This window comes from Miniopterus natalensis, chromosome 7 (assembly GCF_054644295.1).
Source record: "Miniopterus natalensis isolate mMinNat1 chromosome 7, mMinNat1.hap1, whole genome shotgun sequence".
Classification (NCBI taxonomy): Eukaryota; Metazoa; Chordata; class Mammalia; order Chiroptera; family Miniopteridae; genus Miniopterus; species Miniopterus natalensis.
Window position 1 is genome coordinate 930,072 of NC_142087.1, and position 27,345 is coordinate 957,416.

General features: G+C 39.6%; 1 protein-coding gene across 6 annotated transcripts in view; it reads left to right on the forward strand.

Moving 5' to 3' along the window:
- LDLRAD4 (low density lipoprotein receptor class A domain containing 4) overlaps nt 1-27,345 on the forward strand; it is a 340,534-nt gene that overhangs the window by 168,271 nt on the left and 144,918 nt on the right. For all 6 annotated transcript variants that reach the window (XM_087818671.1, XM_087818669.1, XM_087818672.1 and 3 more), the window contains one exon: nt 14,082-14,222. In XM_087818671.1, the coding sequence (XP_087674797.1) occupies nt 14,082-14,222 (141 nt within the window). The remainder of the gene's footprint in view (nt 1-14,081; nt 14,223-27,345) is intronic.

The following is a 27,345-nucleotide window of genomic DNA, read 5'->3' on the forward strand; positions in this document are numbered from 1 at the left end:
TCAGCACACTGGTCCCATGGGGCTCATACCGTGGATGGCGAGGAAAGAAGAACCACAGTTAGAAAAAGAGCTTCAGCCCTTCAAGTTCCAAGATCCAAAGAAGTAGTCTGTCTCTCTAGCCCAGTAAGTCCTTATGAATTGCCACTTGCAAATAAAGAGAGCCATTGCGTGCTGCTGCAAATATGTTTGTTAAAAACAATAATAAAAAAGAAAAGAAAAAAACAATGCTTGCTGATTTGTCTCCAGGAACATACCTATTTTCCCTCTTTTCTTTTCTCCATAAGCCATGCACCAGAAGAGTATGTTGTTAGGTACAACTGTCTGGTTATAACAGGCTCCAACTTCTCTTTTGATTTGCTTGTGCAAGACTGTGGGCTCTAGGTGTTTGCAGCTCAAACTTGGTAATGTGATCTCCACTGACCAGGAGTTAAAAGATTACACTGGGAAAGGAGTGTGGCTCTGGAGTTATTAGCAGCAGCCTGGGGAGTTGAGCAAACGCCATAGTTGATCTCAGCAGTTTTCACTGGCCGGGCATAATTTAACCTACTATTGAGGGTTGGTAAGCAAATGGCTGTATTGCTGTTGGTGTCCAGAAGCCTTTTTAATAATCTCGTTAATATTGGTGTAAGCATAGTGAGTCATCACTTGTCTAGAACTCTGACAACTTTTGGCCTTTGGGGGAAAAGTTTCTGATTTTAAGGAGACTTGGAAGAGCCTTATTTCCTACGTTTCCTATTCAGCGATGGCTCGCCTGCTTCCAAGAACTGAGAGGGCTGTGTCCATGAGTACTCACCTTCGCTCTCTTCTGTCTGCATTTCTTGGTGTTGGCCCACTGTTTTCATTTATCTGCAGAACTCCTGGGTGGCTGTTTCCAATGTGTGCACATGAAGAGTTGTAGAAAGTCCTGTTCATGTGGTTCCCTCCCATGTGTCCTTTGTCTCATAGGAAATCTGCGATCATTGGCATTTTATAATTTCTGTGAATAATTTCTCTCTGTGTGAAAAATATATACACTTGAATTATCTTCTAGTGTTTATTGCCTCGTAATTTGGACATGTAGTGGATACTAGTTTGTATGATTTACTCAGCTTTAATAGTTTGAATTAACAGATAAATGGGCCTTTCCGGCTCAGTGTGAAACCAGGGTAGTGAAGCATGTACTGTTATTTTTACCTCTTTCTCTGCTTGTATATCTGTGTAGATAGTGTGTGGGGAAAGCATAGACTTCATTTGCAAGTGAAAGAAAAAACTGATCCCCAGATTGCACTTTTCTTTTTCCCTACTCCCAGTGCTTTTGATTTAATTTCGGTTGAAGCAATTATTAATCACCTACTGTACTAGACACTGAGCCTGCCAATATGCCATGTGTTCTGAGCTCGAGAGGTCTCACCAGTGGGCGAGACAGACAAATAGACAAATAATGACAGCAACGTGACAAGTGCTGTACTGGAGGGATGCACAGGTTGCCATGGGAACGTAGAAGCAGCACTGTTTAATTGTGGATGGGAATGGAGAGGATGGGGAAGGTTTCACAGACATGGCACTTTTGTTTTTTTATGCTGAAAGGCCAGTAGGCATTTGTCAGGTAAGGGGAAGTCATTCTAGACAGGAGAAACGGTGTGCATCAAGGCACAGTGAAGGGAAGTCTCGTGTGCTTGAGAGTATTTTCGTGTTTTGGTGTGTAAGACTTCCCAGGTGAGATATAGAGGAGTTGGAAGTGAGGTTCCGAAGATGGTCAGGACCACATTAGGAGGAAGGCTCTTCATATGCCTAGCTAATATGGACTGTATTCTAAAGGGGGTGGAAATCTATTGAAGGATTTCAAGTAGAAGAGTGCTGTGGTATTTATGACTTAGCAATAATAATTTACATGATAGAATAAACTTTTCTTCATTCAGCAAATACTTTTTGAGAACCTTTTATATGCCAGGTATTTTTCTAGGCCTCAGGAAAGAAACTGTACTGTAAACATTCCATACATTCAGGTGAACTTACAATCCAGTGATAGGAGACAGTAAACAAAACAAAAAGTTAATTTTATAATTTATTAAAAGTTAAGTGCTATAGAAAAAAGTAAGCAAGGAATATAGATAGGGAGTCTTGGACATGGGTGTGGAGGGTTACATTTTAAATAGGGTGCTTTGTTATACTTGAATATAAAGAAAAATTACTTTGGTTTGTATTTTTTATGAATTGTTTTTAGTGTGTGTTTTAGGACTCAGATTCTGTGCCACATTTGTCTCTTTGTTAATTATTGCTGTTTTATAAATTTGCTTACAGAAATAGTACTGAGAAAACCTCCCCTTTTGGCTTTGAAATAGAATCAAAACTCAACTTGATGTCCATTTAGTGTATTTAATCCTTCAGTACTGTGGACAAATATGACAAATTGGAATTTGGAGATGACAAAGCTAGAGTAGCCTCAGAACCATGTTCAAGGGTGTGAGTGGTTATTTAAGTTAGACCAGTTACTACTATCTTCACTAATAACAGAACAAGATAAAAAGGGGTTAGCTTCAGCAGGAGCATTAAAAGCTTGGGTGCAAACAAATGTGAGTTTTTCATAGTTGTCATTTGTCCCCCACTGACAAATACACTCATCAGGATGGTGCTCAGTCATCATGTCACACCACACACGGAGCAAACTCCCAACTGGGGGTGCCCTTGGGGAAGAATTGAGCAGAAAGATTAGTTGTTAATTTCATAAAGTAAAAATTTTATCAACCAGTGTTCCATTGAGGAGGATGGGTTTTAAGACCATGGTCCTCAAGGACACAGACAGTAGTGTGCTGAGGGACTGGGGAGAGAGTGGGGCAGAGTGGAAGGGGTTAATGGGGAGAAAAAGGGACATCTACAATATTTTGAACAATAAAAAAAAAAAAGAAAAAAAGACCTGGTCCTGCTTATTAATCAAATTGTTTTGAAGTCTCTTAAGTTCAGTAGAAATAGTCTCTTTTTGGTTATTGGGTAGATAGGCAAAGAAATTCAGGAGCCCGGCCGGGCGTGGCTCAGTGGTTGAGTGTTGACCTGGGATCCAGGCTATCAGGGTTCAATTCCCCGTCAGGATACATGCCCAGGTTGCAGGCTCGATCCCCAGTCTGGTGTGTGCAGGGGGCAGCCAATCAATGACTCTCTCATCATTGATGTTTCTCTCTCTCTCTCCCTCTCCTTTCCTCTCTCTGAAATCAATAAAGATACATTAAAAAAAAATTAAAAAAAAAAAAATTCAGGAAATTCTTAATTAGCCCATGGTACTATAAAGAAATTCATTCTGAAAGCCTAAATGAGCATGGTTAGGGCAAATAAATATTTGTCCTTGTGAATCTTGAGATTCTAACCTGGCCTAAGTTGTCAGAAATGCGTCATTTTCTCTAATAAAGCAGTAACCATGATGGAAGTGGAGTGCGGGGCTAGAGGGTCCTCCATCTCTCTTGCCCAAGGCAGGATTGGTCCTAGATCAGCAGGAGCCTCCTGCTGATAACCGAGAAGGCCCCCCTGTATTTCCTCCCTCTAAAGTATGGCATTGGAAGGAATACATGTCAATGGTTTTTTACCCACATTGATTCTTGGCCTCAAATTTGATTAGTTGCAGAAACCAAAGGCCATTATTTTAAGTATCTGAAGCTCTCCTTCTAAGAGTTGAAGAGACAGCTATGTCTACCAACATCCCTTAATGTCTCTAGGGCCATCTGTGTTGTGAGAGAGCTTTGAGACTTGTCTGGATATGACACCGTGTTCGAGGGTGTGAGTGGTGAGACCATCAGCTTATTCTGGATGACAGGAGGGCTGAATAGGGCTTAAAGTGGGTGGTTTGTTTGAGGGGACAGAGAAGGGCTTCTAAAGGACCAATTGGGAAATAAGGCAAAGGAAAAGGTAGCAATCTTTCCTTGTTTGGGGCAAAGAACATTCTCCTGTAGAGTACCCTAATATTCATTTAAAAAGTGTCAAGATACCATCTCAAAATTTCAGTGTGGGTTGGCTAAAGGAGACAGGGAAAACAGAAGTTTATGTAGCTGGCTCCTTGTCACACTTTGAGGTTTGATTTTTGTGGCAGTCACAGAAGGTAGATGTTTACAAGAAGGGAAATTTCATAAAAGGTGTGTGACAGTTGGAGGATCCCAAGCACACAGCCATGGAAGGCTCAAGACAGGAAACTGAGGCAGTTTTCCCCAAATAGGAAAAAATAACTAGCTGTGATCCACTTGAGGACAAGACTGGGTTAGCAACAGCACGAATCAGTAAATACCTGCCTTACTACCTGGCTCCCAAGCTTTTCGCAGATGTTAAAATATAAAACAGGTGGAGAACTCAGCGTTTGTACCCAGTTCTCAGGGTGCTTGAAGCTGTGAGGGAAGGAGCTGGCTGTTTCCTAAATAAACAGTCCAATGCTTTAGCCAGACAGTGGGCTTTCTCTCTAAAACTCATTGTGGCTGCACTGAGAGAGATCATTGTGATTTAGGAATTAGGCCAGATGAGTGGGAAGGGACAGATGGAAAAGCCTAAATATTTATGACATTGAAGACTAGAGAGAGAATGATTTCATACATGAAGACCACAGGTAGTTAAAAAACTATTTTGGCTAATAATTTTAACTAATTCTTTGACTTAAAAAATCTCACATAATTTGCTAATAATATACTTGAGTTTTCTTTCTTTTTGGTTCTTTTTTACCCACTGAGGATATCTGCTCAGTTAGAGAAAAATTTCTTCACTCAAAGGATATCAGTAGTTAATTGTGGTTCCTATAAGAACTTCCCAACAAGGTTTTACTTCTGTTCATTGATTTATCTAACAAATATTTAATGAATGTTTTGGCACAAGCAGTCTAGTAAAATATGAGGCCTAGGTGACTACATTGGAGTTAATGTTATTGGGAGGGGGGGGTCATTGGTGACTCAGACAAGAGTTTTTGTGCAGTGTGGGGGCCAAAGCTTGACTGGAATTTGTTTAGGGGGAGAGTCAGAAATTTGAAGCATTTAGCTGTGGAAGCAGAGAAATGGAGAATGGGGCCAAGAGCATTTTTATTTTAAAAATGGGGGAAGTTTCTGGGCAAGATGGCAGTGTAGGTAAACACGATCAATACTCACCTCTACTCATAACCACATCAAAATTACAATTATACTACAGAACAACCATCATTCAGAACTGCTTAAATCTAGTACAGAACTCCTGTAACTAAGGATATAAAGAACAAGCCACATCCAGACTAGTAGGTAGGGTAGAGATTCGGAACAGGCTGGTCCTACACCTATGTATGGTGGATAAAAATTGGGAAGGATGTCTAGACCATGGAGTCCCCCCTGAGGATTGAGGGGTTCCAGCACTACACCAGGCTCCCCATCCCAGTTTTCCAGTGCCAGGAAGAAAAATCCCCATAACTTCTGGCTGTAAAAACCAGTGAGTGTTGAGGTTGAGGGAGAGAGGGCTGGTGGAGTCCCAGGCAGTTCCTCTTCAAGGCCCACTCACAGACTTACTTGAACTCACTCCCTCTGAGCTCTAACACTGGGGCAGCAGCTCAAAAGGCACCAGGAACATATGGGGAGGAACTGAATTGCCTGGCATCAGGGTGAGAGCTGATGAGACAGCTTTCTCCCAGAGAGAAGTGCTGGCAGAGGCCATTGTTCCTTTGAAGAGCTCTCCCCCTACAGAGCTCTCAGGTGGTTTCCATATCTGAGTCTCCATCAGTGTAACTCAAACTGTTAGCCCCTCCCTAGTGATTCCCTGAGACCCCTGCCCCAGCCAACTTGTGGGCCCACCCAAGCTGTTTTCAGTGGCTTTTCTATACGAATGGCCTGTCTTGACTCATGCTTGATGTTTTCCTAAAATCTCTCAAACAAGCAGCATCCGGCCTCAGTGTGCCCCTTACCTCTCGCTAAGTGGCCCTAAACTCAGCACTAACAGCAGCTGGCCTTGGTTGGCAGCTTGGCCTTATCTGGGCACCTCCTAGCCCAGCACAAGTAGCAGCCATCTGCAGATTCCTTTGCAGCTCATGCCAGGTAGCCCCGGGCAGAACATGGGTGGTGGCTGACATATAGATCAGTGGAAGAGAACAGAGAACCCAGAAATAGACCCACACCATTAAGGTCAATTAATATTTGACTGAGGAGGCAAGAACATACGATGGAGTAAAGACAGTTTTTTCAATAAATGGTGTTGGGAAAATTGGACAGATACATGCAGAAAAAAGAAACTAGACCACCAACTTACACCATACACAAAAGTAAATTCAAAATGGATAAAATACTTAAATGTCAGACATGAAACCATAAAAATCCTAGAGGAAAACATAGGCAGCAAAATCTCAGACATCTCTCGTAGCAATATGTTTGCCGATACATCTCCTAGGGCAAGAGAAATTAAGGAGAAAATAAACAAGTGGGACTGCATCAAAATAAAAAGCTTCAGCACAGCAAAAGAAACCACCAACAAAATGAAAAGGGAGCCCGCTGTATGGGAGAACATGTTTGCCAACAACACATCGGATAAACGGTTAATATCCAAAATATATAAGGAACTCATACAACTTAACAAAAGGAAGACAAACAATCCAATTTAAAAAATAGGCAAAGGACCTAAGTAGACACTTCTCCAAAGAGGACATACAAATGGCTAAGAAACATGAAAAAGTGCTCAACTTCGCTAATCATCAGAGATGTAAATTAAAACCACAGTGAGGTATCACCTGTCAGAATGGCTCCATCAGCAAATCAACGAACTACAAGTGCTGGTGAAGGTGTGGAGAAAAGGGCACCCTAGTGCACTGCTGGTGGGAATGCAGACTGGGGCAGCCACTATGGAAAGCAGTATGGAGGTTCCTCAAAAGATTAAAAATTGACCTGCCATTTGACCCAGTGATCCCATTTCTAGGTATATATCCTAAGGAACCCCAAACACCAATCACAAAGAACTTATGCACCCCTATGTTCATAGCAGTGCAATTTACAAAAGCTAAGATCTGGAAACAGCCCAAGTGCCCATCAGTACATGAGTGGATAAAAAAGCTGTAGCACATTTACACCATGGAATACTATGCAGCTGTAAAGAGGAAAGATCTTTTATCCTTTGGCACAGCATGGAAGGAACTAGAAAGTATTATGCTAAGTGAAATAAGCCTGTCAGAGAAAGACAAGTACCACATGATCTCACTTATATGTGGAATATAATAAGCAAAATAAAGTGATGAACAAAGTGGATCCAGAGACATAGAAGCATCGAACAGACTGGGGGATCTCAGAGGGAAGTGGGGACGGGGGATAACTTAGAACGCTTGCTGAGTTTTGTGATTTATGCTGCTTACTCAGTGGAGCAAACTCACGGAGTAGTCTTGATGAATGTATATTAAATGCTCAATACTGTCCGGTTGCCATTACATTCAAATACACTTATTTAAAACCTATAGATTGAGATCCACTAACAGTCCTCAGCAAAGCATGCAGAGTCCTTCAGGACTGGCTGCCTGGCCCCTCAGTCTTATTTTCACGTTGCAGAGAGTGGCATTCTGTTAAAATGAAAGTTAGAACACCCCAGGAAACGTCCCCCCACCTCTCTGTGTGTCTTTCTGTATCTTCATCAATGTGGTGGTTAAATGGGTGGGTTTTTTCCTTTTGTATAAATCCATTGACCTTGGACCTTTCACACATACACACACACACACACACACACACACACACACACACACAGTTAAAAAAAAAAGTCCTTCAGCTCAGGTATTCATTCATTGGTTTTAAACATAGTAAAGAAACAGAGCTATTTTCTAATTCAAATCCTAAAAGACTTTACTGACTTTTAAAATGCCTAATGGTGTTTTGATAGAAGTGGAGTAGTTTTTGAAGTTGCTCTAGAGGGTAATTTTAGCATTAAAAGTCTAAAGTCTGAAAGTACCTTGGACTTTGAAGAGCAGATATTTTACTTATGGTTCTCAGAGAATTTCAGACATATCAAAGTCTTTTCAGAACCCAAATCAGCACCACAGTGGGAGCGATAAGTCGTGTCATGAAACGGATTGTTTTTGAAAATTTTCATTACTATCTTCGATGGTAAGCTCTTCTATGCTAACCTTATTATATGGAAAAATATCCTTTTATCATGTCATAGTCATCTTTCTGAAGGACAAGTATTTCATAGCACCACTTAAGATTTGACTTTGATGAAATGCTCATGGGGTAACTTAATTCATTACACAGAATATAAACCTTCAAATTAAATTCCCTTTTGTTCCAAATTTATGACCAGGAAAGTCAACGTCCTCCCTGAGTGAGGGGAGAGCGTCGTTAGTGATGCTTTGTCTTCCAGGGTGCCCTCCGATGGCTGTGTGACGCCAGGTGCGGTGCACTTCTGCAGATCTCGCCCCAGGTTTCTAAGGAGATCAATGTTGCTAATATGTGGGGTAGTCAGTCTTTTTCAGGTTACTCAAAATGTGTTTCTCACATTGAAAAATTCCGTAGGAGAATGTACACAGATCATCCCTATGCCCTTCACATGTTGTCAAAAGCTGACATTTGAGAAGAATACCTTTAAGGATTCATTTTCCATTTCTGAAGATTCTCAGACTTTATCTTCATAATTGGCTAAATCGCTACTTTCTGGATACCATAATTCTGGCACCCTTTAGAGAAAAGCTATTCCAAAATTCCACCCTCACTCTCTTTTTTTATTTTTCTCAATCCCTCCATCTCTCCAGCACTCCCTCTGCTGCATTTCTGGGTTCATGGTTTTTATGTTTTCATCAGTTTTCCATTTCTATTGAACTTTACTTTTATGATAGGTAATCTTGTATCTTGCAGGCCAGTAGGCAATGCATATTTAAATCAATGAAAATGTTGTTGTCATCTCTACACTAAGAAATGTAAACTTACGTTGGTTATAGTAAAATTACCTTAATTTTAGAAACCTATTAGTTCTCTATGTACAGGTTGTTAATGGCTAAGTTTAATTTCTCTCTTATTCACAATGTAAGTACATTACTGAGAGCAGGTTCTAGATTTTAATGTCAGAAATGTTGGAGCCAGAATCTCGATTTTGAGGTTTGTGAATGATAGAAGTGTGAACTGAATGAGTCGATGTTGTTGTATGAATTTTAGCAAAAATAGCTGTGGTAGAACTACTTTGCCAATTCACAAAATGGCTGATTTTACACTTGTGGTGTAATACTCTATGCAGGTCTTTATTTTGTGGCTGAGATCCTGTCTGTGAAAACTGAGTCTTTAAAAAGAGGATAGGAAAAACTGAGAACAATTTGTTGGCGTCCCACCCCCAGCTTTATTGAGATATAATTGACGTATAACATTGTGTAAGTTTAAGGTGTTGATTTGATCGGCTTATATATTGTAGAATGATGACCACTGTACCATTAGCTAAAACTTGCATCATGCCACCTAATTACTGTTTCTTTTTTTTGTGTGGTGAGAACATTTAAGATCTACTCTCTTAGCAACTTTCAAGCACTTTTTATTGCCTTTTAACTAATAAAATGTTGATTCTACCAAGTGGATTAATGTTGGTCTCTGAGATGCAGACTTGTTCTTTAGAAGTCAAGATTGAGCATTTATCTTTGAATCCTGTCCAGGTTTAGGTTTAGAATATTCCAGTTGTTGAGCTACTGGTCCTTAAAATGTTTTCAATATAGTTTTTTTGTCTGAAAGTTTTGAATTCACAGAACACCCTAGGATATTCCATTTTTCTTGGTTTCAGGACTCTTAAAATAGCTTTTTTTTTTTTTAAAGGTAACAAAATATTGGAAAATTTTCTTAATCTTTTTAAAAAATCCTCACCTGAGGATATGATTTTATTGATTTTAGAGAGAGAGGAAGGGAGAGGGGGAGAGAGAGAGAGAAAGAAGGGGACAGAGGAAGCATCTATGTGAAAGAGAAACATCGATCTGTTGCCTCCTGTATCCTCCCTGACCGTGGGTCAAACCCGCAACCTGGGTATATGTCCTGACCGGGAATTGAACCCACGACCTTTGGGTGTATGGGACAATGCTCCAACCAACTGAGTCGTGCCAGCCAGAGCAAATTTTCTTCTCTTAATCATTCTTTCCTTTCTCCTCTCTCACATAGTATACTGCACCTGGTTAATATTAGTTTGTATAGAATTAGAATGACATTTAGGACAACAAGGGTTTTTATCTCCCAACTTGGTAGAAATCTTGGGTTTTATGATCCATTACAGGGAATTTGTTCTCCAACTGGGGGTAAGTCAGGAATTCCCTCTGGACTCTCTCCTCATCTGTGACATGAGAGGTTGAACCACTCTGTGTCCAGGGCCCTCTCAGCGTTAGAATTTTATGAATCTATAACAATTCAAAGTCACTGAAATTCATCACTGAAATGAAAGAAGACCCCAAATTTGGAGAAAATTCTTTATTACCAAGAGTATATAAAGAGATTCTAAAATATGTTGTTGATTTTAGATATATTTTCATAGGATATCACATAGAGAATTATGGCTGAAAGGAATGTCATTTTCTTCATTTAAAAAGTCCCAACTTTAAAGAAGAGGAGTTATTTAAATATTACAATTTTAAAAATCAAATCTATAGCTCCTGAAGGAAAAACTGGTTCCTGAGTTGTTCATTCTCTGTTTCATACCAATATTATACATCTGAAATCGCCATGAATTTGTAGCCAAAATGTTTCCAATGTTTAACAACCTTTGATTTCCTTCAACTTCTGGCTTGGCAGAAATAATCAGCAAGTTCCTCAAATAATGGACAGAATATAATAATAAAATATTTTTATTCTTCCATCTTCTTTCTCTGACTTGTGTCGTACTTCAGTGAAGATGTTTCCTGGCTCTAGGGTCCCAAAGTTTTTGAAATCTCCTTTGACGGTACAGAGCTGTAGCAACCAGGTTTTATATCCAGGAATCATCAAAACACTTGCCTATTTTAAGAGATTATATTTTAGTTTCTGTTTTGTTCTGGTTTTTCTTTTTTAGTAAATCAGCAAATGCCAACTAAACATTCCAATAAAATACTATTAGCTAAAGAGATGGCTTCCTCTAAGTGACTTACATGCGTCTCCCTAGGCAGTCGCTCTCCACCTTGGCTGCTGAATGATCCCTAGAATCATTCTAGGGATCTCCAGAAACCTGCACTGCCAGGCTGCGCCTCAGGCTAGTGAGAGCGGTGGCCTGGGCCCGAGCTTGGGCATCAGTGGTGTTGAAAGATGGCCGGGTGATTCCAGTATGCAGGAGCGGTTAGACCCTCTCGTCTAGGGTTCTTAGTTTGTTTGAAATATCGCAATAACTTAGTTCATAGAGGACCATCCCTTCATATCTGAATGTACTGGCGGAATGCACTGGGCTTTTGGATAGCGAAATGTGGTAGAGATGGCCTTGCAGGGTGAGTCAGGATCGAGTTGGAAGCCTGCCTCTGTCACCACCAGCTATGTTAACTTGGACTGCCATTTTAGTCTGGTCTGAAATTTTACTCCAGCTTTAGTATTGATCTCCAACACTTAATTTATAGCAATTTTCTAGTATTTTCTACATCACATAAAGAAGTCGATAGATTCAAAATTTCAATCTAGTAGTTTTGATTCAAGGGGCCATGCGATGGAGAGACCTTTAGTTTGATATTCAGCTAATGACTCATGGCTGAAAAGATTTAGATTTTAGGAATTTGAAATTCAGTGGGTTGATGTTGATATTTCCAGTATCTAAGAGCTTTCTGAGCACATCAGTAGCATAAGCCTTGTTAATGTGTCCTCAACAATGGTAAGCCTACTTACAAAAACAAATTCTTTTGAGAACTTTGTTACATTAACAGGCATCCTCATTACAGATGAGTCTTAGACATTTATGGAAGCAGGCTTGGACACCGAGAGGCAACGAAGAGGAGAGCCTGAGACAAGAGGCAGATACTTGGGACACTCACCTGGATTTTGCCATTTATTAGCAGTTTAGTTATAGGTGGTTATTAATCTCTGCGTCTTAACACCCTCATCTATAAAATGGGAATAAGAATATCTACCCTAATTATTTCACAGAGTTCTTAGGAGGGTCAGATTAGATCATTAATTTACTCAACAAATATGTGATTCACCAAGTGCCTGTTAATTGCTGGGCAGCAGTCTAGATGTGAAGGATATAGAGAAGGAAAATTAGTCCTTGGAAGGAGTTAGCAAATATATTAGTCACTGCTTACATTTAAAAAAAATTCATATTGTAAACCCTTTAAGAGGACTTGCTCTTTCATCTTCGTGTTTCCATGTCTCACTACCTAACGTATAACCTAGAAAGGGCTAAAATATTGGTTGTAGGAATTAATGAATCCCATAATTCATTTCCTTGACAATATGTTGTTACTCTAGACTGGGCCTCTCCTTGAAATGAGTCAAGCGTGGAAGTCGTTACATTTCCCCGCTGGTTTAAAGTACCACATGAACTTGAACGTGGTAGTCCAACCTGAGATCCTTTCAGACCACAGCAACAGTTAATTTTTTTAGTTGGAGTATGATTCAGTTTAGGTGAGTGTTCCCTTTTTTCCAATTAGCATTTCAACTTCAGGAGTACCTGTTTTTGGCTTAATGCCCTTTTTTACCTTTGGTATTAATTGGAACTCCAATATTTCTTTTAGAAAGGAAGATAAATTCTTTCCTTGACATCCTTTTTTCCTCCTTTAAGTTAAAAAAAAGTCACTTTATAAATATGATTTTGAACAGCTAGATTTTAATCCTTTCACTTTATGGGAAGAGAGAGTTTGGTTTCAGCAGCACTCCTACCGCATGGCCTGGACCACACTCGGCACAGAGGTTTTTTAACCTGTATGGGCTTGTGGTTGTGCATGTGGGCTGTGTTCACGTGTGATTCTAAACTAGGTCGGGCTGTGGCTGGTGTCTTTTTCTACACTCTTTTAAGAGAATGTGAACAAATGGAGAATTGTAATCTTCTTTCATACTGGGTCACAGACATAAATACTTTTAAGAATTTAAGTCCTGTCTCTTTACAGCAGGTAAAGGGTTATTCTCTTCGCAGCCCCGTGTGTCCTTAGTGTAGCTGGAGGAGGCCTTGGTGTGCTGATGCCTAGTTTTTTATTTGAATAACAGAATTTTAAAGTCAAAGAACTTTGGACTTGATCCAGGCCTGCCACCCATATTCTAGACAGATAAAATGGGGAAGAAATGAAGAGGCTGCGATAGCATCAGCGGGGGGTCTTGGGGTGCTTTCCCTCCTTTTTTTTTCTACTGGCTGTCCGCTGAGTTGGGACTATGCCAGTCCTGCCAGCTTCTGTGGGTACGCTTAGGATAAAGCTCACAGATACTCAATTTAAGATATACATAGACGTTGATGTGCCCAAGAGTATGTAATTGTGTCATTTCCTTTATCCTTAATTGATAGCAATGTGTTAAGTTTACACATTTATTTTAAGTCTTATAAAAGTAAATTCCATTTTCCAATATTGAGTTGTACAGAGCTCAGGGAGCCCACATTCAGTGCGGCCTACGGGGATTTGGGTTGGGCTCCATCCTGTTCTTTAAAAGTCACTCTCATGGCCCTTGGCATAGATGCTTCTCAGGCAGCCGGGGGCACATATTATTTTCCTACGTTTTACATTATAAAGTCAGTGCTACCCCTGCCTGGTCACAAACCTGGTTTTTCTTAGGTACGAGACGAATGAACACCAAAGAGGTTAAATACCTTGCTTGGAGCTTCACAACACTTAGTGACAAGTGCAAATAAATGTATGTGCCTCCTTTTATCAAGCCTGAGCTCTCCAGGCTCCTCATGCTTGGAGGCTTGGGAAAATGCCACGGATTTTTTTCAAGGAAAATAAGACCCTCATAGCTATGACTCTTGCGGGCAGGCCATGGAAAGAAAGCACCTGTGTTACTCATTTGTGGGTTAGAGCTGAGCGGGGCGTGATGTATGGCAGGCCCCAGAGTGCCCCTGGGGCACTGCCCTGTGCATTTCCTAGAAGGAAGGTCCTTCCTAAGCCCTTCTCTGAGGTCAGTTTCCTGGGATCTCCAGAGAGACTGAGTCCCCAAACCGTTGTGGAATGCAAACGGGGAAGGAAAAAAATAAGTCAAGAGTGTCAGACTCTCATTGATTACTTCCCGCCTTTCACTGTCCTTTTTCAGAGTGCAAATTCACCTGCACCAGCGGTAAATGCTTGTATCTTGGTTCACTGGTCTGTAACCAGCAGAACGACTGTGGGGACAACAGTGACGAAGAAAACTGTCTCCTGGTGACCGAACATCCACCTCCGGGCATCTTCAACTGTAAGTCCCTCCGATTCACCTTGACGTCATTATGTTTGGTTGTGTTTTTGAAATGGTTAGGGGGTTGGGTCAAGTGACGATGGGAAGGAGGTTGTTTTTGGGGGGTAAGAAAAAAGATTTGCATTTTCAAAAAGGGAATGCTTTTTTCTTTTGAGATAGAAAGATGGTGTGTTTAAAAGTGGGAAAGGTATTCTCTTTTCAGAGATGGCTAGTGGCACTGTGTTTCGAAATAGGCTTTTGCTGCTTATCTTAGAAGCACTGACTGGATTCCAAGAAGTAATATATTGATTTAGCATTCTTCCCATCAGTGTCATAGGGCTTTTTTAAGAGTAAGTTTAAACAATTTTAAAATAATTTTAAATAAATAACTTCAGATAAGCAAAGAAAGCTATGTGGAAAGTTCATAATTAATTATGTAATGAAAATAGAAAAAGTTATATTGGACTTTTAAAAAAGGTTCTGATCATGTGTTTTTCTATTCAGTGCTGGATAGAAAACAACTTAAGTGAGGTGTTTACATGCGTGGATCCCAAGGTTGAGACTGAGCATTTCTTGAACTTGAAAAGGTTTGAAGTTCATTGATTTTTGATCTCATGGTTTTTATGAAGAGGAAAAAGAGAGAAAGCAGCTTTGAAACACTGCTGAGTCTCTCTTAGGAAAATGCGTGGTGTTTATTTGGGCTAAGGGAGGTGGGTTGAGATTGAGAGAATGGTTGTGGTACTACGCCCTGGGGGGTGTCTACAGCAAAGACTGACACTCTTCATGGGGCTTTCTGACAGAGGTCATTTCGTGAAACATTCAGCTTATCTCCCCAGTTTTACTGACATTATTTTGAGGAGTTATGTTTGTTTTTATTTACAGCTTTTAAATTTTTGTTATGAGAAGTAGACTACGTAAATATTGATACTGTGGTGTGAAATGGGAATAGATTTTTTAAAAGAAGCAGTTTTCTCTCTTCCTACTATATTTTTATATTGGGAAAGCTCAGAAAACAACTGTGCCTAGCGAATTATGCTACTTATGCTTGCTAAATTCAAGAGTCTAATAGTGCAATAGTTTTCCTCAAGTTTTTCTGTTGTATCAGTTTTCATTTTCTTAGAGTGCTCCTAGAGTCCCATCCTATACTTTCAGAAGACAATTTAAAGTTAGGTGTGTGCTTTCTTGGTAGTTGGTCCATGTGTCCTCTGGTGATGTTTTGTGCAGTAGCCTTGGCAGTCCTCAGCACTGTACTTTGCATAATGCAGATTGCCTGGATGCAGAGGAGGGGTCCCCGAAGTCATTGTCCTGCGTGCTTCGAGCCAGACTGCTTGTGTTGGGATCCTGGCCCTGGCACTTACCCAACAGTCGGGCAGCTCAGTGGCCTTATCTGCACATGTCATAACATGGGTATGGTGAGGATTACGTGGGATGGCCCACATAAAGCAATTAGAACAGGATCTTTGCTAGTACTGAGCTCTTCATATAGGTCAGCTAGACTCAAGCCAGGGGGTCCTAGAAGGAGAGGAGCAATGTAAAGGCACTTTCTTGTTCTATTTTATCTGGACTTGAGTAACAGCAAGTGCATACATGGTAAGTTTTGGAGAGACCATTAGGATTGTGTGTGGTACCTTGACTGGGTTGGAGAGTTCTGTGCGAAAAGCAGGCAGACCAGACCTTTGGCCCTCTGCCCTAGGGCACTTCACAGGCTGTTTCTCTGAATCCTGAAGATGCTTCTCCTTCATTTCAGGGTCCTTCCACTGAGGTCCTCCTACTGTATTGAACTCCTTCCCTTTCTTTTCCTTCTTCCCTTTCTCATCAGTATTTTTTCCTAGTTTTAAAAGCCTGTTTCAAGATATTTATAAAAATTTTTATAAATGTGAATATTTAATTTTGCTTAGGAGCCAGGTGAAGCAGTTACATCTATAAATGTTGTAATATTTCCCAGGCAGCTACAAGAGTACCTTAACAGAGGAATCTAAAGACCCTGTTGGCAAACTGTTGGTCCCTTTGTTGAGATATAAATAGAACTTGCTGTGTCTTAGAGCTAAAATAGGAGACTACTTACAATGTGCTCCCTTTTAAGAAGACCTGAGAGCTAGGAGATGGAATGACAAAGGGCAAGACCATGGCTGTAGCTTCAGGTTGACTTGGGTTCAAGTTTCAGCTTAAGGAAGTGACTGGACCCCTTTAAGGCTTAGTTTACCTGTGAAATGGGAATAATTTCTGCCATATAAGGTTTCTCTGAATATTTAAATAAAATAATATATATGAAGAGAGTAGTCTATATAATCATATCATCCTCACTCTTTGTGTGGCCATTTCTTGGGGAGGTGGACCACCATGACTTTGTATCATCTGTCTTAATGCCAGAGCCACTTTTCTTATGTAACAGGAGTTTCCATGTGGCCAAAGGTGAGTTCATCCTCAGAGGGTCTGGATGTTTCCCACTTATTCAGTCCCCTGGGGAAGGCCCCCCAGCTGAAGGTAGCTTGCTCTGATCTAGCCAGCAGCCCCCTTTACACTGCTTTCCTCTGGTTCTCTGCAAGCACCAGAGGAAGCACTTGTTACATCGAGACACTCGCTCTGAAGTTTGTTGTAGCTGGTCTGTTCTTTACGGTCAGGTGCCGCTGGGAAAGGGCATAGCTTCTCTGCTCTTTGATGATGCTAGAGGATGATCTAATATTGAATGAATATATTCTCTTCCCCCATCCCCTGTCGTGCAGAGTACAGAGTAAACAAAGGACATTTTACTTCCTATTAATAGCTGTGTAATGAGGCTTAGAGGCTCTCCATTTGTAAGTGGGTTTTAATGTATCTACCAATGTGCTTCCTACAGCAGATGGACTATATGCCCTTCATGGAGTGCTAATTCTGATGGTAAAACTCGCCTTCCTTTCCACTTTGAGAACTTGAAGTATTGCAGGAATTCTTGTCTATAAAAGGTTGCATTCCAGAAAAACAAATAGTGCTTCTTCTTTGTTCCTTATAAGAACAAGATTCGTTTATTGGATATGCTTTGCTCCCACCTGGAGGAAACATTGTGTTCTTCTATTTGGTTGCACATAGGATAAAGCAAGGTGGACTCTTCTGGGTGGACTCTCCAGATGAGCTAGAATCAGTTTTCTGCCCATGCTGTTGGCTGTGGGCATGTACCATGGCTCAGATGTCTTGGCCGTCTATCTGTCTCTCACTTGATACTTGCTGAAATTTAGCATGAATTAAGGTTAGAAAGAAAATGTTACTGTCATTTGTGAGGTCAGCAATGCTAATGGTAATGAAAGCCCTAAACTGACTGGTTTTGTAACTGAAAAAAACCCCTAAAACCTTATGTTTGGCTACCTGCCGCAACGAAAGCCTAACTCGAGAGGCAAAAGGAAAGAGGCTTTATTCAGGAGCCACATGACCTAAGATAACCCCATCTTTCTCCATCTCAAAGATCACCTCTCTTCCTGCTTAAGCCTGTCTTTCTTTCTTACAGAGTTGGGGGGGGGGGGGGCTTTTTTTTTTCTTTAATTATCTCGGTAGCTGTTGGTGCACTCGGGCTCTATCCATTCATCTTTCTAGATTCTGGCGTGCTCAGTGTAAGAACCTCCCCTGGAACCACCTTGGCCAATGCGGGAGACTCCCTGGCACTTCCTACTTTACTGTGATCAGGCTGTCCATTGACTGAGGCTAGTTTATTTTTCTGTGAGCCCCAAAGGGTTTTGCACAGACTTGGAGAACTGGGCTGGTGTTGGTTGTCTCACAAAGAGTTTTGCTGAAGAGGGAAAATGCTATCAGCCTAAATTGCCAGCTTTTCTCATGACTGCTGCATCAAAGTATTTTACTCCTGAGCACTAAAAATACAAACCATACAAATAAAATTATTTATTTGCAAAAATAAAATTAAGTGCCTTCTTTGGTTATTGTGCCAGGCATTGTGGGGGGGATGAAGGAAAACATAAATCCTGTTACCAAGGTGCTGATACTCAAGTCAGGGAACTGAAAGATACATGTATGAAGATAACTAAAAATGAACACAGGGTATTTATTGCTAAGTAGTGCCAGCAATTCTTGGTTCAGGAGTTTAGAGAGGATCATTCTGGTGGGACTAGTAGTCATGGTGGTTTTGTGCAAGAGGCTTGCTGGGTGTCATGGAGAGGACAGTGTCCGGGTGGAGAATAGCCTGAGTGTGCGGAGAGTGAGGGCTGATGCCCTGATTCTGAAGGGCTGGGTTGGAGGAAGCCTGAGATAGAATTGGAAAGCTGGGTTGGGCCCATAGAGAAAAGCCAGTAGGTCATGCTTCATCTTCTGCCCTTGTCTCTGAAAAGAGACCAACTGCCTGGGGGGTCCGATGTCATGCCTAGGGGAGAGCTGCACAGCCTTTTGCCCTAAGAGATGTTCACATTGCTGCTACCAGCCTTTTATCCCGTGAACTCTGCCTCACCATTCCTACCAAGCAGAGTGTTTCCTGTTACACCACATTTTCAAAGACGCTTTACCATATCTTGGTGGAGGAGAGCAAAGATCCCCTGACTTGCTTGAAGCAATAATTGAGGATCCTTGCAGAGAGCTGTGTTCTTTCAAAGTCTTGGCAAAACAGACCTTCCTTAAGCAATCATTCCTCTGAAATTCATGCTACTAGACCTTAAGAGTAAGCCAAAGTTGACGTGAAACTAGCAGTCAATTGGACAACTTTTACTTTCAGCTTTAGTAGAATTTCTGATTCAGGGAAAATTGGGAGTGAGGGAGCTCCCATCCCTATTGGAGGGGGTGTTGCTTCTTTCTTTTAAAAAAATTTTCAATTACAGTTGATGTTCAGTATTATTTTATATTTGTTCCAGGTGTACAACATAGTGGTTAGACATTTATATAATTTACAAAGTGATCCCCCAGATAATTCTAGTACCCACCTGAAAACATGCAAAACTTATTACAGTATTAATGATTATATTCCCTATGCTGTATTTTACAGCCCCATGACTATTTTGTAACTACCAGTTTGTACTTCTTAATCCCTTCACCTTTTTCACTCAGACGCCCAAACCTCCACCCATCTGGAAATCATGTTATTTTTTCTGTATCTATGAGACTGTCTCTGTTTTGTTTATTTATTTTGTTTTTTAGATTTTACATATAAGTGAAATCATATGGTATTTGTCTTTCTCTGTCTGAGTTATTTCACTTAGCACAATACCCTCTAGGTGCATCCATGTTTTCGCAAATGAAAAGATTTTATTCCTTTTTATGGCTGAGTAATATTCCGTTGTATATATGTACCAGCTCTTCTTTAATCATTTATCAATAGGCTCTTGGGTTGCTTCCATATCTTGGCTATAATAAATAACACTGCAGTGAGCATATATATATTTTAAAATTAGTTTTGAATTGTTTCAGATATATACCCAGAAGTAGAATTGCTGGGACATATAGTAGTTCTATTTTTAATTCTTTGAGTAACCTCAGTACAGTTTTCCACAGTGGCTGCACCAATTTGCAGTCCCAACAGTGAACCGGGTTTCCTTTTCTCCACATCCTTGTGAACACTTGTTTGTTGATTTATTGCTGACAGTCATTCTGACAGGTGTGACATGATAACTTGCTGTGGTCTTAATTTGCATGTCTCTGATGATTCGTGACACTGAGCATCTTTTCATATGTCTGTTGGCCATTTTTATATCCCCTTTGGAGAGATGACTATTCAGGTATGCCCATTTTAAAATTTGGATTGTTTGGTTTTTCAGTGTTAGGTTCTATGAGTTCTTTATAAATTTTGGATATTAATCCTTACCAGATGTATCACTGGGAAATATTTTTTCCCAGTCAGTAGGTTGTGTTTTCGTTTTGGTGATGGTTTTCTTTGCTGTGTAGAAACTTTTTAGTTTGATGTAGTCACATTTGTTTATTTTTTCTTTAGTTTCCCTTGTCTGAGGAGATATATCAGAAAAAACATATTGCTAAGAGAAATGTCAGAGAGTTTACTGCCTATGTTTTCTTCTAGGACTTTTATGGTTTTGGGTCTTGAATTCGTCTTTAATCCATTTTGAGTTTATTTTCATATATAGTGGGAGAGGTGGTCTAGTTTCATTTTTTTGGTATGTATATGTCCAATTTTCCCAGCACCATTTATTGAATATACTGTCTTTACCCCATTGTATGTTCTTGACTCCTTTGTCATATATTAATTGACCATATAGGCATGGGTTTATTTTTGGGCTCTCTATTCTACCCCATTAACCTGTTTTTTGCCAGTACCATGATGTTTTGATTACTATAGCTTTGTAGTATAGTTTGATAATAGGTTGCATGATATCTCCAACTTTGTTCTTCTTTCTCAAGATTGCTGTGGCTATTTGGAGTCTTTTGTGGTTTCATATAAGTTTTTGGATTAATTGTTCTAACTGTGAAAAATGCCATTGGTATTTTGATATGGATTGCATTGAATCTACAGATTGCTTTTGGTGGTATGGCCATTTTAACAATGTTAATTTTTACATTCTATGAGCATGGTATATACTTCTATTTGTATCTTCCTCAATGTCTTATAATTTTCTGAATCTATGTCTTTTTTACTTCTTTGGTTAAATTTATTGCTGGCTATTTTACTTATTTTTTTTTATACAATTGTAAATGAGATTGTGTGTTTTTGTTTTTAATTAATCCTCACCTGAGGATACTATCTATTGATTTTTTTTAGAGTAAGAGGAAGGGAGAAAGAGAGAGAAACATCAATGTGAGAGAGAAACATTGATTGGTTTCCTCACATATGCACCCCGACTAGGGATTGAACCCACAAGTTTAAATGGGATTGTTTTTTAGATGTCTGTTTGTGATAGTTCATTATTTGTGTATAAAAATGCAACTGATTTCTGAATATTTAGGTTGTATCCTGCTACTTTACTGAATTCATTTATGAGTTCTAGTACTTTTTTGGTGGAATATTTAGGGTTCTCTCTATATATAGTCTGCAGATAATGACAGTTTTACTCCTTCCTTTCCAATTTGGATTTTTTAAAATCTTATCTGATTGCTATGGCTAGGCTTTTGAATACTATATTAAATAAAAGTGGTAAAAGTGGACAGCCTTGTCTTGTACCAGATCGTTAGGAAAACACTTTTCCTCATTGAGTATGATGTGATGCTAGCTGTGGATTTGTCACTTATGGCCTTTATTATGTTGTTTTTGTTTTTGTTTCTTTAAAATATATCTTTATTGATTTCAGAGAGAGGAAGAGAGAGGGAGAGAGAGAAACATCAATGATAAGAGAGTCATTGATTGGCTGCAACCCGGGCATGTGCCCTGACCGGGAATCGAACCCCGATCTCCTGGATCCTAGGTCGATGCTCAACCCCTGAGCCACGCCCGGCTGGGCTATGGCCTTTATTATGTTGAGGTATGTTCGCTTTATCACCACTTTGCTGAGAGTTTTTACCATAAATGAGTGCTGGATTTTGTCAAATACTTTTTCTGCATCTATTGATATGTTCATATGACTTTTATCCTTTATTTATTTGATGTAGCACATTAATTGATTTGCAGATGTCAAATCAACGTTGCATCCCATCAATAAATCCCACTGATCATGGTATATGATCTTTTTCACATATTGCTGAATTTGGTGTTCTAATATTTTGTTGAGGATTTTTGCATCTATGTACATCAGAGATATTGGCATATATTTTTCTTCTTTCTTTTTTTCTTAAAGTCTTTGGTTTTGGACTCAGGATAATACTGGCCTCATAAAGTGAACTTGAGTAACTTCCTGCCTCAATTTTTTGAAATAGCTTGGGAAAAATAGGTGTTAATTCTTCTTTGAATGTTTGCTAAAATTCACCTGTGATGCCATCTGGTCCAGGACTTTTGTTTATTGGGAGTTTTGATTACTGATTCAATTTCATTGATAGTAATCTCACTGTTCAGGTTTTCTGTTTCTTGGGAAATTTTATGTTTCTAGGAACTTATCAATTTTTTCCAGATTATCCTATTTGTTGGCATATAATTGTAGTATATTCTTTTTTAAAAAATTATTTATTTATTAATTATTTTTTTGTTCAAAATATTACAGATGTCCCTTTTTCTCCCCAGTGACCCATTCCACCCCACCCCAAACCCCTCCCAAGTTGTCTGTGTCCTTGGGTTGTGCATATATGCATATAAGTTCTTTGGTTAATCTCTCCCCCTCCACCCACCCGCCCCCCTCCATCTCTCTGAGATTCGCCAGTCTGATCCATGCTTCCATGCCATTGAATCATTTCTGTTCATCAGTTTATTAATGCTTTATATTTTTGTGGTGTCAGGTTTTACTTCTCTTGGTAGTCTTTTTATTTTTTTTGATGAGTCTGGTTAAGGTTTATCAATTTTGTTTATCTTTTTGAAGAACCAGCTCTTGGTTTCATTCATCTTTTGTATTGCTATTTTTTAGACTCTATTTTATTTATTTATTTCTGTGCTTATCCTTATTATTTTCTTCCTTCTACTCACTTTGGGTTTTGTTTTTATTTTTTAGTTCTTTTAGGTCTAAGTTTAGATTGTTTATTTGAGATTTTTCTTGTTCCTTGAGGTAGACCTGTATTGTTGTAAGTTTGCCTTTTAGGACTGCTTTTGCTGTATCCCATAGATTTGGGGTTGTGTTTTTATTTTCATCTTTCTCAAGGTATCTTTTGATTTCTTCTTTGATCTTATTGTTAACCCATTTATTGTTTAGTTACATGTTATTTAGCCTCCATATGTTTGTGGGTTTTTTTTCAGTTTTTCCCTTGTAATTGATTTCTAGTTTATGGTCAGAGTAGATGCTTAATATGATTTCAGTCTCCTTAAATTTGTTGAGACTGTTTTGTGGCCTAATGTGGTCTATGCTGGAAAATGTTCCATGTGTACTTGAAAAGAATGTATATTTTGCTCCTTTGAGGTAAAATGCTGTAAAATATTAATTAAATCCCTCTGGTCTAATGTGTCATCTAAGGTTGCTGTTTTCTTGGTGATTTTCTGTCTGGAAGATCTATCCATTGATGTCAATGGGGTGTTAAAGTCCCCTGCTATGACTGTATTATAGTTAGTCTCTCCCTTTATGCCAGTCAATATTTGCTTAATATATTTAGGTGGCCCTATTTTAGGTGTGTAAATGTGTACAGGGGTTATATCCTCTTGTTTGATCGATCCCTTTATCATTATATAATACTATTTTTTGTCTCTTATTATAGCCTTTGTTTTAAACTCTGTTTTGTCTGATATAAGTATTGTTGCCCGAGCTTCTTTGTTGTTTCCATTTGCATGAAATATCTTTTTATATTCCTTTACTTTCTGTCAGTGTGTCTCTCTGAAGTGGATCTCTCGTAGACAGCATATATGTGGGTGTTGTTTTCTTATCCATTTGGGTACCCTGTCTTTTGATTAGATAATTTAATCCATTTATATTTAAAGTGATTTTTGATACTTATATAGTTATTGCCATTTTATTACACACACACACACACACACACACACACACACACACACACACACACACAGTGTCCCAAAACATATATACACACTTTAACAGCTGATAGCTCAATTTTAAAAATGAAATGTATTTCAATAAACACTGCCTTTATAATTATTCAAAGTATGTGAATACATTTTTGGGGACACCCTATGTATATATTTCCTAGTCTTCTTAAAGGAGTCCCATTAACATTTCTGGTAATACTGGTTTGGTGGTGACGAACTCCTTTAGTTTTTTTTTTTTTTCTGGGAAACTCTTTATCTCTCTTTCAATTTTTAATGTTAGCCTTGCTGGGTAGAATAGTCTTGGTTGTTGCTCCTTGCTTTTCATCACTTTGAATATTTTGTGCCAATCTTTTCTGGACTTAGAAGTTTCTGTTAAGAAATCAGCTGACAGTCTTGTGGAAGCTCCCTTGTATGTTACTAGTGTTTTTCTCTTGCTACTTTTAAGATTATCTCTTTGTCTTTAACCTTTGGCATTTTGATTATAATGAGTCTTGGTGTGGGTCTCTTTGGATTCATCTTATTTAGGACTCTCTGTGCTTCCTAGACTTGTAAGTCTATTTCCTCCGCCCTATTAGGTAAGTTTTCAGTTATTCTTTCTTTCTTTTCTTTTTTATTCCTCACCTGAGGAAATTTTTTCCATTGCTATTTCAGAGAGTGGGAGAGAGAAAAAGAGAGAGAGACATTGATGTGACAGAGACACATCAGTTGGTTGCCCTCTGCACTTGGCCCTGACTAGGGCCGGGGATTGAGCCTGCAACGGGGGTATATGCCCTTGTCCAGAATTGAACCTGGGACCCTTTTAGTCCACTGGCCAACTCTCTAACCACTGAGCTAAACCAGCCAGGGCCAGTTATTATTTCTTCAATATCTTCTTAATCCCTTACTCTCGCTCTTGTCCTATGTTGCAAACTTTGTTACACTTGATATTGCCCCAGAGGTCCCTTAAACTATCCTCATTTTTTTAATTGTCAAAGTTAAAATTTTAATTTATAAAAATAAATAATACATACTGATGAACCAAACCTTAGGTTCTTGTTTTTAAAGTGTAATCTTGTTACTTACATGTAGTAAATGTTCAATAAATATTATTACATTTACAGCCCTGTTTCTTTATTTGCTGTCTTTTAAAATTTATTTTGAAGCAATTTTCAAACTTTTATTATAAAGTTATAAAATTTATCCCTTTTATGATTGTCTTTATATATTTACATTTTAATTTTTTCTCACCAGTTCAGAATAAGTTGTAGACATCATGTTTCTTTACCTCAAAATACTTCAATGTGTATTTCCTAAGAAAAGGCATTCTCTTCCATAACTGTGCTATAGTTACCAAAACCCAGAAAATTTAACATTGACACAGTACTATTCTCTAATATAGAGTCCACATTTAAACTCTTGTCAGTTACCTCAGTCATGTCTTTCATAGCAGTTGTTTGTGTTTCTCAGCAAAGGCCCAGTGGACAAGTAGCAAGAATAGTCTGGGCAGGAGGCTGTGCTAGTAGATCTCTCAGATCCCTCCCAGCTTTACCCTGTTATTTATTATCTTGAATGTGCAATAACAAGAACACACACCAGGAGCTCACCAACCTTAGTTTTTGTGTGTGTGTGTTTTTAACTCACTTCTATTTCCCAGTATCCTATCATCCCTTCTTCAAAGATGAAGTGACAGTACTGCTCCCTTTCTCTGGCGACCAGTGGGTGCAAGGAGTTTATCTGAAGGCCTGCAGCTTCTTAGGGATGGCAATGAGGTAGGCAGAATGCTGCCATTTGCTGAGTGCCAGCTGTTTAAATGCATCATCTCATTTATCTCTCAAAACCATCCTAGAAGTTTCATAGAAAACAGTGCCCAGAAAGGTTAGGTAATTTATTCAGGGTCACACAGCTAGAACATGCTGCAGTTGGGAATTGACCTCAGGCTGTGGTTTTGCTTCTGCTTCTGGGTGTTTCCCCCCCCCCCATGATATTTTTCAAGTAAGATAGGGATTTACTCATCATTTTTTTAAGGGTTCATATAGTTTGGGGAGTGGATATCAAACAAACAATCTGTTATTATGAAGGCCCATAGAAGTGAGTTCTCCAGGAACAATTGTTTATATGACAGTTTTTAATTGATATACAGATGATGTTAATCTTGGTTTCATTTTGGATTTTCTAATAGATTACAAAAAAATTAACCCTGGAGCCCCAGTGTATCAGAGATTGTTAGTTTTGTTGAATTCCTTTGGGTTTCCTCTATTAATTGATTAATTAATTAATTAATTCCTTCTTCACTTCTGCATGGACTGGGACTATACACTACTTAGGTGACCTGGGGGAAGTCAGTTCCCCTCTGTTTTACTTTCCACATCAGGAGGGTGAGTGTGATGACAACTTACCTGAGAGATTGTGTGGCTCAGGCTTGGTGGGACTCAGTGAACAGAGCAACTCTATTTCTGCCATTACTTTTCCCATTAATTAACCTGCAGTGAACACCAAAAACACCTTCTTGGCTAGATGTGGACTGTTAGCCCTAGACCCCTAATTTCCCGCTGGATCTTTCCTGAGCACTGTGGCCCCTTCAGACTCCTTCAGCTGGGCCAGTGGTAGGCCTTTGCCTGCTTCCTAGCTTCTTAAAACTCTTGATGCTGCTGACTGCAGGGAGGGTGGGACAAGGATCTTCCAGTGTGTTGTGTTGTTGGGCTCTGAAGATTCTGTTTGCTTATTTCTTGGTCAAGGCAGGGAGTAGAGGCTGCTTTCAATGAATCAAGCTGCTCTGCTGAACAGTGTGTATTCTTTTGACAGGACTCCCTGCCCCCCTTTTCAACTTAAAAACACACACAAGTCCATGGCAAAACAATTACTGATTTATGTGAAAATGATCCAAGGTGGTATTTCAAACAAGGTGAGGAGGGTAGGCATCTCTTAGGCTGAGCCTGATCAGACTGCAGGTGGTCACTGGCAACAAGCTTCCACCTGGGTATATTTTGGGGGGCAGGCCACCGAGGCAGCACTGGCAGGGCTCCCCCTTCTCCTTCACTGCCAAAGAGGAGGGCCCCTCCCCCACTGGCCCCTTGGGTTTGCTGCCTTTGTTTCACCAAACCGGTTTTCTGACCAATTAAAATCTTGTAGGGTCTTGAAAGGCAATTCTGCCTTTTCAAATAAACAAAGGCAGAGAACAAATGGGAGGGAAAGTTTCAATAAATCTTAGGCATCATTTCCTCCTGCTGTGACACTAAATTTACGTGGATAAAAACAACCTCTTAGATTTACATTTTGATTCTGTTACTGCTTTCATGTGTGTGGGGCTGTCCCACTTCAGATGAAATTTATCCACTTCTTTAAATATTTAGCAGTCTAGTGTGGATGTTAATGAAAGTCTGGCAGTGCTATTTTGAGAATTGCAACAATGATAGTAATTTTCAGTGTCAGATTCCTGCTTTGCAAAGGGAGAGAGGGATGGGAGGCGGCGGAGGTAAAAATGGTTTCAGTTCTAATAGAGTTTGCCATCCGCTGGGCTGTGCCAGACAGATGGGTCATGAATACTGTCTAGACGCTCTCTGCCTGAGCGAAGCCGCGGTCTCTAAGGACGCGAAATGAGACGCCGGCTTAAGTAACCGGGGAAAGTCAGGGCAGGCTCTCCTGTAATCAGATAGAAATCAATGCCGATCTGCTTCCTAGGGGAGGCCGAAGGGAGGGGAG